The following is a 12,003-nucleotide window of genomic DNA, read 5'->3' as shown; positions in this document are numbered from 1 at the left end:
CAAGTAAGATTATTTTATATTTTGTTTCAGAATGCTTCAACCTATGATAACTGAAAATTTCATTCAGTTCTCTTAATTTTTAAGGAGGTTATGGGCTTTTGACTGTCCACGATCACAGCTTTTTTGTTATGTCCATAGAAAATCAATAGGGAACAAGTTGCTAATTTCCGAGTATGAAAATGGTCATAACTTTTTAAATACTTGAGATATGAAAGTGAATTAGGTGTCAAATTAAACTTCTTTTTATGCTTTATCTGATGGGATAAATTGCAGACTTGACTTTTTAAATCTCAAAATTTTGTAACATTGCTAGTTTCAGCTGAAATCCACATCTATGCCTTCTTTATCTCCACACATGACCATACCAACACAATCCTGTCTGGCCTTCTTCCCAACTTGTCCATTGCATTTTTGCTATCACTTCTAGCCATATTGTTCACCATTAAGCAATATGTTAATTTTATAATTCTTATCCTTATTTTCAAAATTATCTTCACCCTTGTCCCTGGCTATCCTTGTAATCTACTATAGCCTGCTATGAACTCTATAGCCTGCAACAATATCTATCCCTCCACCAATTACGTACTCTGAGTATTCTTGAATCGAATCATAAGACCATTGGTAGTTAGCAAACCTCAGATTCTGTCATTCCTTCCTTTAAATCATCATCTTTGCTCATTTATGTTACATTGTGGTTGCACCCGGTGGTTGGGCCACTAGCTATATGAACCCTCAGCAGTCAGTCACGTGACTGGGCAATGGCAGGGAGGAGTTGTCACGAGGTACAGGGGTGTGTCCTGGGATATATAACGAACCCAGGGACAACCCTCTCTTTCTCTCTCTCCCTTACTTCAAGCTGACCAGCTTTCTTCTCTAGGGGTGAGTGTCCTTACGCCTCAGCAGGGGCTCAGCTCGAGCCCACGTGGCAACAGCCTCGCAGCAGTAACAACAACTTTGTATTAGCGGACATGTACAACAAACCTATTATGCTTGAATAAAGTAATCCATTTGTTCACCACGCTTGGTGCCTCTACAACATGTTAAAATATCTCCCTTTGTCCAAGCTTTTGATCTGCCATATTTCCTTCCATGCCTCAAAATCAAATGTCTTATAGATCCCATGGAGATTGTGTTATACTACAAGGCAACAAATCGTTTAGTCCAACTCGTCCATGCTGACCAAGATGTCTATCTATGTCAATCCATTTCCCTCTAAACTTATTGAAATGCTCGAGTAGCATCATGATCATCTGTGGGCAGAACACACTAACCCTATCATGTTTGTCTCAAAAATCTACCTTATTAATATTCATTAATTTAATTATATAAAATACTACATGGGAGTGGAGAAATGCCTACTCCAAGTAAGGTCATAATAACCAAATAAAAGAGGAAATTATGACTCCAGTGAGGTTTTTAGATCATTGGTATGCTTAGTAAAACACTATTCCCACAACTCAGCATTTCACCTATTAGAGTATGCCATCTCCACCAGTAACATATTCAATTAGTCTGAAGAAGGGTCCCAATGTGACGCGCAAATCAACCATTTCCTCCAGAAATGCTGCCTGACCTGGAGTTACTCCAGCACTTTGTGTTCCATTCAAGATTTTAGCATCTGCAGTTCCTTGTGTCTCCAATGTATTGAATTATCTGCCTCACATATTCATTCAAATGATCCACATCATGGTTTATTTTCTGAATTATGCCACCAGGGACTTGGTTAGACCACACAAACTATTTGGACATTGGACTCTTCCAGTCCACAGATAAAGACAAGTAGAAACAATGAATTGCAGATTATGGTTGATAAAAAATAAACATGCAAAGTGCTGCAGTAATTCAATGGGTCAGGCAGCATCTCTGGAGAACGTGAGTAGGTGATGTTTCAGGTTGGAACCCCTTTTTGGACTGATTGTAGGGGCAGAAGAACGCTGGATGAGAGGAGAGCCAGGCCAAAGCCTGGCAAATAGGTTGATACTGGTGAGGAATGTTTTTTAATATGCAGATGGTTGGACAGGGCCAGAGATGAAAAGACAGAACTTGCTGAACCCAATATTTCTATCATGTGAATAATCTCCCCCCTCCCTCCACCCCCCCATCCCATCCAAAAAAATATCTTGGCTCCCTTCTCCAGGTGCTGCCTGGATGAATAAAAAGTCTGTGAACAAAACTAATTTTACAATATCACAAGAAAGTATAGAAATAACCAACTGAAAAATATGCTGGGGCAACAAGTGTACATTATATTGTAAATTATTTTAAACTTCATCCAAATTGCTCAAAATTGGATCAAAGAAAAATCGGATTGGATCTTCAAACACAGATGGGTCTCGACCCGAAACGTCACCTATACCTTCGCTCCATAGATGCTGCCTCACCTGCTGAATTTATCCAGCATTTTTGTCTAACTTCGATTTTTCCTGCATTTGCAGTTCTTTCTTAAACACAGATATCAATTTCACTTAATCTCTATTATTATTGTATTATATTGCTGTACGAGTGATATTATTACTAGTGTCTATTCAGTCAATTTGCACCATCATTATGATACGATACAATAGAATTATATTTATCCCAGGAGGGAAATTGATTTGCCAACAGTCATAAAAACACAAAATACATAATACATATGGGGGCATGGGAGTCAGTCTCAGTCTACCCCATGACAGAAGGGGGATGAGTTGTAAAGTTTGATAGCCACAGGGAAATAGGATCACCTAGAGTGTTCTGTCCCTTTTTTGGTGGAACCAGTCTGTTGCTGAAGGTACTCCTCAGGTTGACCAGTGTGTCATGCAGTGGGTGAGCTGTATTGTCCAGGATGCTCCGTAGTTTGAAGAGCATCCTCCCCTCAAAGACCACCTCTCATTAATTCAACATTGTAAGTAGAAAGTGAAATTCTTAACAGTCAGCTATCAAAGTATCCAAAATTTCAATGCTCGATTAAATGACTTTCTGCCATGAGTAGTCTCTTTTAGTACATAAACACAAAATGCTGGAGTAACTCAGCAGGACAGGCAGCATCTCTAGAGACAAGGAATGGATGATGTTTCCAGTCGAGACCCTTCTTCAGACCTTAACCTGAAATGTCACCCATTCCTTCTCTCCAGAAAAACTGCCTGTCCCCTGAGTTACTCCAACAGCTTGTGTCTATTTTCAGTTTAAACCAGCATCTGCAGTTCCTTCCTACACTCTTTTAGTACATCTTTTATATCTGAATTCTCACAATCATTTCAAATTATTTATTTTCAGACCAACTTTGAAGGCAATATTGAGTTTCAAAATGTCAAATTTGCTTATCCAGCGCGACCAGATGCAGAGGTTCTCCAAGGTCTAAACATAAAAGTTAACAAAGGACAGACCTTGGCACTGGTTGGAAACAGTGGATGTGGAAAGAGCACTTTGGTTCAGTTACTTGAACGATTTTATGATGTGATGGGTGGACAAGTGGTAAGTATAGCTTCATAAAAGAAAACATTTTATCGGGAATTCCTATCCAAGAGTTCAGCTGAGATGTGGAGGCTGAGTGAATTAAATTTTCTGTTGTTGGGTTCTCAACTTTCCTGCCTTCTTCAATCTCCAGCATTCTTTTTTGTAACAATGTATTTGTTCATATAAGATCTTATAAGATCATAAGGTCAAGTGATAGGAGCAGAATTAGGCCAATCAGCCCATCAAGTATACTACGCCATTCAATCATGGCTGATCACTCTCCCTCCTAACCCCATTCTCCTGCCTTCTCCCGATAATCCATGACACCCATACTAATCAAGAATCAATCTATCTCTGCCTTAAAAATATCCATTGACTTGGCCTCCATAGCCTTCTGTGGCAAAGAATTCCACAGATTCATCACCCTCTGAATCAAGAAACTCCCCCTCATTTCCTTAAAGGAATGTCCTTTAATTCTGAAGCTATAACCTCTAGTCCTAGACTATCCCACGAATGGAAACAACCTCTCCACATATCCAAGCCTTTCACTATTCTCTATGCTTCCTTGATCTTCCTCAATCACATGTTCCAGTAAGTCGTTCCATATGTACTGATAACCAGTTCATAACCCATTTGTTCTTACTGAAATATTGATTCTACATGTGGGACTAATCCTCCAGTAGGGAAGCAATTCCAATCTTTTTCTGATAGCTTTCCAACTCCCTGTCTCTGATTTTAACCCAAATTTCCATTTATGTGCATCACATTAATAAAAAATAAAACAAACTTTAAATTGATCAACAATGTAAGTAAAATATAAAGACAAACAGTAAATGTAAGAAAAATGTGTACTGTGAAAAGACAACCAGTAATTTATTAATCGAATACACCTTGTCTTTTAAAAAAAACCCAGAAAATACTCCCTTTTAAACCATTGTTTAGTTATTAATTAATGAAGTGAGCCTTCAATGGTGAATCGTCTCCCAACTTCATTTCGTGTCTATCCATGCTTGTATCAGTATGTTTTTCTTAAGTCATTTAAATTCAGACTGCAACCTTAGTCTACTCCTGCTGTAGCAACTTTTGTTAGAAAGTGTCCAGATTTGTAATTTGGGTGAGCATGGGTTCAGGCTAAGGTATAACTTAACCTTGTAATCAAATATCCCCACCCATTGGTACTTGCAGATAAAGAACGGTTACTTTAATTCACTGATGATGAAATCTTGCAAACCTTAATTCAACAGTTTATGTGAGCTGTGACAGGATAGGGTGATAATGGGATATTCAAAGTTTTTGTTTTGTTTAGTTTAAAGATACAGCGAGGAAACAGATCCTTCGGCACACCGAGTCCGCACCGACCAGCAATCCCCACACATCAACACCACCCTACACACTCGAGGGATGATTTACACATGCACCAACATACAAGATGGCGGATGTGCAGGAGTGGGCGCCGTCTGTGTATGGCAGCCTGCCCGCAGTCCGTCTCTCCACCTTTTTTTTATTTTAAGTCCTGTCAAAAAATGATAGTTGGAGGTCTTTTATGTGGTGGGTGGGGGTGGGGAAGGGGAAACTTTATTTCTTAGTCCCCTACCTGGTTGGAGAGGCAGCATCCCTCCGAGCTGCTTCTTCGCCCTGTCCTTGCAGCCTACCATCGAGAATGGAGCGGCGTTTCCTGTCGGGATCGGCCGGGACTACAGCTTCGGCGGTGGTGGCGCAGCGCTGGGATACCAACACGGAGCGGGCGATGCCTTACCAGGTCGCCATGCGGTAAGCTCTGGAGCGCTGTGGCCGCCGACTCCCAACATCGCGGAGCTGTGGCTGCGGGCGTCCGGCCGCGGGCGGCGCTGGATTTGGAGCGCCGCGGAGCCTGGGATTGAGTTGCCGGGGTCGGAGCTCCAACCGGCGCGGCCTGAGGACTACGAGTGCCCCGGTCTCCGGGGAGGAGGCAGCCTCTCCAGACTTTCCAAGCCGCTGAGGAATGTTTCACCCGACGCCGAAGTTCCATCTTCACGGCAAGATGGCCCTGAAAATTATCGGACTGGCTGCAAGGCCACAAATGGGCCCCGACCTCGGGTGTTTCACAGAGGAAGAGAACTTAACTTTCTGGTGCCTTTCCCCACAGTGGAAATTTTTGATTCTGCTGTGGGGGGACGTTTGTGTTGAACTCTATAATGTGTTGTGTCCATTTTCTTTATTTTTTAACCTTTTTCTATGGTTTGTATGGAAACTTATTATCTATTTTATGTAAAGCACTTTGGTGTCAATGCAAGTTGACTTAAAATGTGCTATATAAATAAAACTTACTTACTTACTTACCAAGCCAATTAACCTACATACCTGTACGTCTTTGGAGTTGGGAGGAAACTGAAGATTTCTGCGAAAACCCACGCGGTCACGTGGAGAACGTACAAACTCCGTACAGACCGCTCCCATAATCGGGATCGAACCTGGGTCTCTGGTGCTCCAAGCGCCGTTAGGCAGCAACTCTGCCTCTACGCCACCTGGCCGCCCATTACTTTAACTAATTTTCAGTACATTGTAATTCATCATGACTAATTAATATTTGATAGATGTTCTTTTTTTACTATGCCTAATATGAAAACATACTTAATACGATATATAGTGTGTATGCAAGCATTTTAAACATTTCTTAGATGTGCATCATTATTATCAGCACTAATCATTTGTTATCTTTTCCAGTTGGTGGATGGGAAAGATACAAGAAGTGTCAATTTGCCATGGTTGAGACAACAGTTGGGAATTGTATCCCAGGAGCCCTTGCTCTTTGATTGCAGTATTGCTGAAAATATTGAATATGGTGACAACAGCAGAGCTGTATCTCAAGAAGAAATTGAAAAAGCTGCAACAGCAGCCAATATTCACAGTTTCATAGAAAGTCTACCTGAAGTAAGTCTGTCATTCTGTGTGCTTTCTAATACACTCGCATTTAATATGCTTATTTTATGATAATTATATGGTTAGATATAAATGAAAAACATATGAACATATTTAAGATAGCTTAGGGTAATACTATCTGATGTTTTCACTCAATCTCCTTTGTTGTATTATCTAAAATATGTTGCAATAAGCATTGTTTGAAAACTGACTTATGTGGATAGAAATTGTTATAAGCTGTACCTGTTCTTAGTGAGCTGCCTGGACATCTTTGAGCAGGTTTCGAAAAGTAATACGGTTGATCTCTGATCTCTGAAGTGGATAATGAACCACTTGTTAATTAAAATAATCAATGTAATGGAAACAATAAATATGGAGTCCTATCTTAAATTTATCTCTAACAAACTAAGGAACACAGCTTCAAACAGTGAAAAGAGTTCAAGAGAGTTTATTGCCATGTGTCCCTGATAGGACAATGGAATTCTTGCTTTGCTTTAGCACACGAGAACATAGTAGGCACGGATACAGAACAGATCAGTGTGTCCATATACCATTGTATAAATATATACACACATGAATAAATAAACTGATAAAGTGCAAATAAACAGATTATGGGCTATTAATGTTCAGAGTTTGTCCGAGCCGAGTTTAATACCCTGATGGCTGTGGGGAAATAGCCATTTCTGAACCTGGTCGTTGCAGTCTTCAGGCTCCTGTACCTTCTACCTGAAGGTAGTGGGGAGATGAGTGTATGACCCGGATGGTGTGGGTCCTTGATGATGCTGCCAGCCTTTTGAGGTAGCGACTGTGATAGATCCCCTCGATGGACGGGAGGTCAGAGCCTATAATAGACTGGGCAGTGTTTACTACTTTTTGTAGTCTTTTCTGCTCCAGAGCACTCAAGTTTCTGAACCAAGCCACGATGTAACCAATCAGCATGCTCTCTACTGTGCACCTGTAGAGGTTAGAGAGAGTCCTCCTTGACATACCGAAAAGCAACATTAGCGCTGATGTTATGAAAACTATACACAAAGAGTGATCAAAATTTGCATGGACCCAGGTGGTCGTTGACACAAAATGTTTGGAATCATTTAAAAAGCAATAATTCAGTACATCAACGAGCGAAAATACACAACATGAATAAATAATTTTGACATCTTGTATTTCTTCATCTGTTAACATCTTGTATTGGTCATTGAAGTTTTTTGAAATAAATAATTACTAGAATGATACTGTGTTTGGTGGATTTAAACAAACAAGTTATTTTTAAATAGGGACACAACACAAAAGTAGGAGATAAAGGAACACAGCTCTCTGGTGGTCAGAAACAGAGAATAGCTATTGCCCGAGCTCTTATACGGGAACCAACGGTTCTAATCCTTGATGAAGCTACATCTGCCCTGGACAATGAAAGTGAAAAGGTTACAAATCTTGAATTTTCAACCATATTAAGTAAACAATTTTATGTTTATGTTGTGTGTATTTAATTGTATAAATTATATAAATTAAATGTTTGGGAGAATAAAAAGAGGTTACATTGTAGTAAATATTAGAAAACCCCTCATTTGCAATATATTTGGTGCTGTACTGATTCTGAATAGTGAATCCCAGTTTATCATTTTTATTATTACTATTTTATTATAGTTTCTCACTATAATAGGTATTATTTATTCTGAACTATAGCATTACTATATTTAAAGATTTGTAGGTTGGAGCTGATCTTTTTGAACCTTGCATACTTAATTTGCATTAAGGATAAGGGGGAAATCTTTTAGGACCGAGATGAGAAAAACATTTTCCACCCAGAGAGTGGTGAATCTTTGGAATTCTCTGCCACAGAAGGTAGTTGAGGCCTGTTCATTGGCTATATTTAAGAGGGAGTTACATGTGGCCCTTGTGGATAAAGGGATCAGGGGGTATGGAGAGAAGGCAGGTACAGGATACTGAGTTGGATGATCAGCCATGATGATATTGAATGGCGGTGCAGGCTCGAAGGGCCGAATGGCCTGCCCCTGCACCTATTGTCTATGTTTCTATGTTTCTATGTACAGCACCCTTGCTATTCCTGCTCAAATTTTGCATTTGTTTTATTTTGCCTTTTTGCAGATTGTCCAGAAAGCCTTGGATGAAGCTAGGCAGGGCCGAACTTGTTTAATTATTGCCCACCGATTGTCGACAATCCAAAATGCTGATATTGTAGTTGTTATACAGAAAGGAAGAGTGGCGGAAATAGGAACTCACGACCAGCTCCTGGCAAAAGAAGGAGCTTACTATGCACTTATCCATGCACAGGTTCAAAATTAACATGAAGCTTGAATAGATATATATTTTAATGGCTTTGTAATGTAGTTCCGCAGTGTTTCGCCCATTACATTATTGGAATTGTGATAAAACTCCTGTGAAAAATAACCCACATTATGTCCTTTGTCTATGGTAAAACTTGAAGCTGGGTTATCAATTAAGAATTTGTTCGCAAACTCACAAATATTGAAACATTACAACTTAATTGCAAAGTATAATTTGTTTATCTCCAAACAAGTAACATTTTGAATATTTCCAATAAATGTTTTCTGTAATTTTCCTTAAAAAAAACGGATCCTCATTTTGAATAGTACTAACTGTAGGTAGCCTGTTAAGACCATCTAGAATATTTGATTGCATGAAATATAAATCAAAAAGCTGTTTTTTTTTAATTGTTTTATAATTTTGATTCACCATTTACATGAGAGGGATGTGTGGTGCAATTAAGGCTGAATTTAGAGCTGGAAGTCCCACTTGCCTGCGTTTGTCCATATCCCTCCAAACTTGTCCTATCCATGTACGTGTCTAACTACTTCTTAAACGCTGGGATAGTCCCAGCCTCAATTACTTCCTGTGGCAGCTTGTTCCACACACCACCACTGTGTGAAAAAGTTACCCATCAGCCACCTATTAAATCTTTTCCCCTTCACCTTAAACCTACAGTATGTCCTCTGGTCCTCGATTCACTACTCAATTATCCATCTGCAACTGAAACATATGCACTCTTTTTGATCCATCTGCAACTGAGACCTTAATGAACCTCTTCCCACGTAAAGTACTGTAAGTGTAGGCTTCAGTGGTTGGCACATAATCATTGGGCTAAACAGCCTGTTTCTGTGCTGCATGAATCTATGCCTCGTCTGTCGTGAACTCGTATGCCTTGCGCTGTGATGAGTCCACACATTTATCTCCTCCCGCCTAGATTACTGCAACTACACTGGCATCAACCGATCTTCCCTGTCCCATCTGCATCTGGTCCAAAACGCCGCAGCGAGACTCCTGACGGGCACGTGAAAAAGGGACCACATCACCCCGATCCTGGCCTCTCTCCACTGGCTCCTTGTGCGGTTCCGAATAAATTTCAAGATCCTCCTTTATGTCTACAAAGCCCTCAATGGGCTTGCCCCCACCTACATCAAAAGCCTGCTTACCCTCCACAGCACCTCCAGGTCCCTCAGATCGGCCGACTTGGGGTTACTGAACATCCCGAGGTCTAGACATAAACTCAGGGGCGACCGCGTCTTTGCGGTTGCAGCTCCTAGACTGTGGAACAGCATCCCTCTTCCCATCAGAACTGCCCCCTCCATCGACTCCTTTAAGTCGACACTTAAAACTCATCTCTACTCCCAAGCCTTTCTTGATGTCCTCTGAGCGAGGGCTATATGTATGTAGTGATGTTTATATTTAATCTATGAACCACTGTTGTTTGTTATACTATTCTTATCCCAATTGGCCAACGAGAGTTGCTTTGTAAATGTGCTATATAAATAAAAGTGACTTGACTTGACTAAGATCTGATTGTCTCATGGCCGATGTGGGTGAGTTGGGCTGAAGGACCTGTTTCACTCCATGACACTATGACTCTAAGAAACGGTCCTTGCATTTGGAGGTATGTGTTTTCACAGTTCAATACCTCTAGTCTGATTGTAGAGGGGAGGGTCTCTCCGTTGCCGAACCAGCAGGTCGAGGAACAGCTTCTTTCCGGCGGCTGTCACTCTACTCAACAGCGTACCTCGGTGACTGCCAATCACCACCCCCACCCCCCGGACACTTATTATTATTTATTCAAATCGTTTTTGCTATGTCGCTCTTCCAGGGAGATGCTAAATGCATTTCGTTGTCTCTGTACTGTACACTGACAATGACAATTAAAATTGAATCTGAATCTGAATCTGAATCTGAGAAGAGGGAGTGACCGCGGTGAGAATCATCCTTTATGATGTTGGTGGTCTTGCCAAGGCAGTGTCAGGTGCAAATGATCAATGGAAGGGAGATACGTTTGTGAGATGGTCTGGGCTGCTTCCACAACTCTGCAATTTCTTGCAGTCTTGAATGGAGCTGTTCCCAAACCATGCTGTGATGTATCCCAACAAAATGCTTTCTAGCAGACGCGGTTTACTTTAGTTTAATGTAGTTTAGTAATACAGCAAAGAAGCAGGCACTGTGGCCCACCAAGTCCATGCCGACCATCGATCACTCCCCACTAGTTCTATGTTATACCATTTTCTCATCCAATCCCTACACACAAAGGGCAAATTTACAGAGGCCAACTAACCTATAAACCCACACATTTTGGGATGTAGAATTGAACCGGAACACCCGGATGAAGCCAATGCAAAGTCATGGGGAGAACGTGCAAACTCCACACCGACAGCATTTGATGTCAGGATGGACCCGACACTCTGGTGTTTGAGCAGCAGCTCTACCAGCTGTGCCACTGTTTGTAGATTGCACCCAAATACAAGCGGTGTTGCAGTTTGACTTCAGTTCAGTTTAGTTTATTGTCACGTATACCGAGGTATAGTGAAAAGCTTTTGTTGCGTGCTATCCAGTCAGCAGAAAGACAAACCATGATTACAATCGAGCCATTTATAGTGTATAGATACATGATAACGGAATAATGTTTAGTGCAAGGTAAAGCCGGCAAAGTTCAATTCAGGATAGTCGAGGGTCACCAAAGAGGTAGTAAGTAGTTTAGTACTGCTCTCTGGTTGTGGCAGGATAATTCAGTTGCCTAATAACAGCTGGGAAGAAACCATCCCTGAATCTAGAGGTGTGTGTTTTCACATTTCTGTATCTTTTGCCTGATGGGATAGGGGAGAAGAGGGAATCGCAAGGGATTGACTCGTCCTTGATTATGATGCTGGCATTCCCGCTGTCTTCTTGCAGTCTTCTTGCCATGGTGGAACATCAGGGGGCGCCGATGATGGCTGCCGAGCCAACTGTCTGTCTGTCTGTCTTTTCTTTCATCCCCTACTACCAGCTTCACTAGCAGCATTTGTGGACACCACTTTGTTCAGCTTCCCCTCCTGTGGAAAAAACCCAGCGCTGGGAAACATTAGTTTTGCTTCCCTCTTCCGCCCGGCCGGGCCCGGTGCGGGAGCGAAGTCAGGAGCGAAAGTCAGGCACAGCTGTTCCCATTACGGGAGTTTAACGTGCCTTTAGGCTGCTGCTGCCGGTTGCCCGCAACTCCGCGGTTCTCCCCCGCCAGCTTTCCCGCAGCCTTCATGGATCCGGTCCATGTTTCCACCTAAAGGTGAGTGGAAAGGAACGCAGAGTCTTCTTACCTGCTGTTCCCGACTTTCAAATTCTGGAACGCAGAGTCTCCTTACCTGCTGTTCCTGGTTTTCAAATTTTGCCGCTAGGGGAACG

General features: G+C 41.5%; 1 protein-coding gene across 1 annotated transcript in view; it reads left to right on the top strand.

Annotated features, from left to right (window-relative positions):
* LOC129705912 (ATP-dependent translocase ABCB1-like) overlaps positions 1-10,630 on the top strand; it is a 51,063-nt gene extending 40,433 nt beyond the window's left edge. Inside the window, exons 16-19 of the mRNA XM_055649837.1 lie at positions 3,253-3,450; positions 6,136-6,342; positions 7,605-7,751; positions 8,437-10,630. Of these exons, the coding sequence (XP_055505812.1) occupies positions 3,253-3,450; positions 6,136-6,342; positions 7,605-7,751; positions 8,437-8,634 (750 nt within the window). The 3' untranslated portion in view covers positions 8,635-10,630. The remainder of the gene's footprint in view (positions 1-3,252; positions 3,451-6,135; positions 6,343-7,604; positions 7,752-8,436) is intronic.
* The last annotated feature ends 1,373 nt before the right edge of the window (positions 10,631-12,003 follow it).

This window comes from Leucoraja erinacea, chromosome 2 (genome assembly GCF_028641065.1).
Source record: "Leucoraja erinacea ecotype New England chromosome 2, Leri_hhj_1, whole genome shotgun sequence".
Taxonomy (NCBI): Eukaryota; Metazoa; Chordata; class Chondrichthyes; order Rajiformes; family Rajidae; genus Leucoraja; species Leucoraja erinaceus.
Note: the sequence above shows the minus strand (reverse complement) of the source record. Positions and strands in the feature narration are given on the sequence as shown.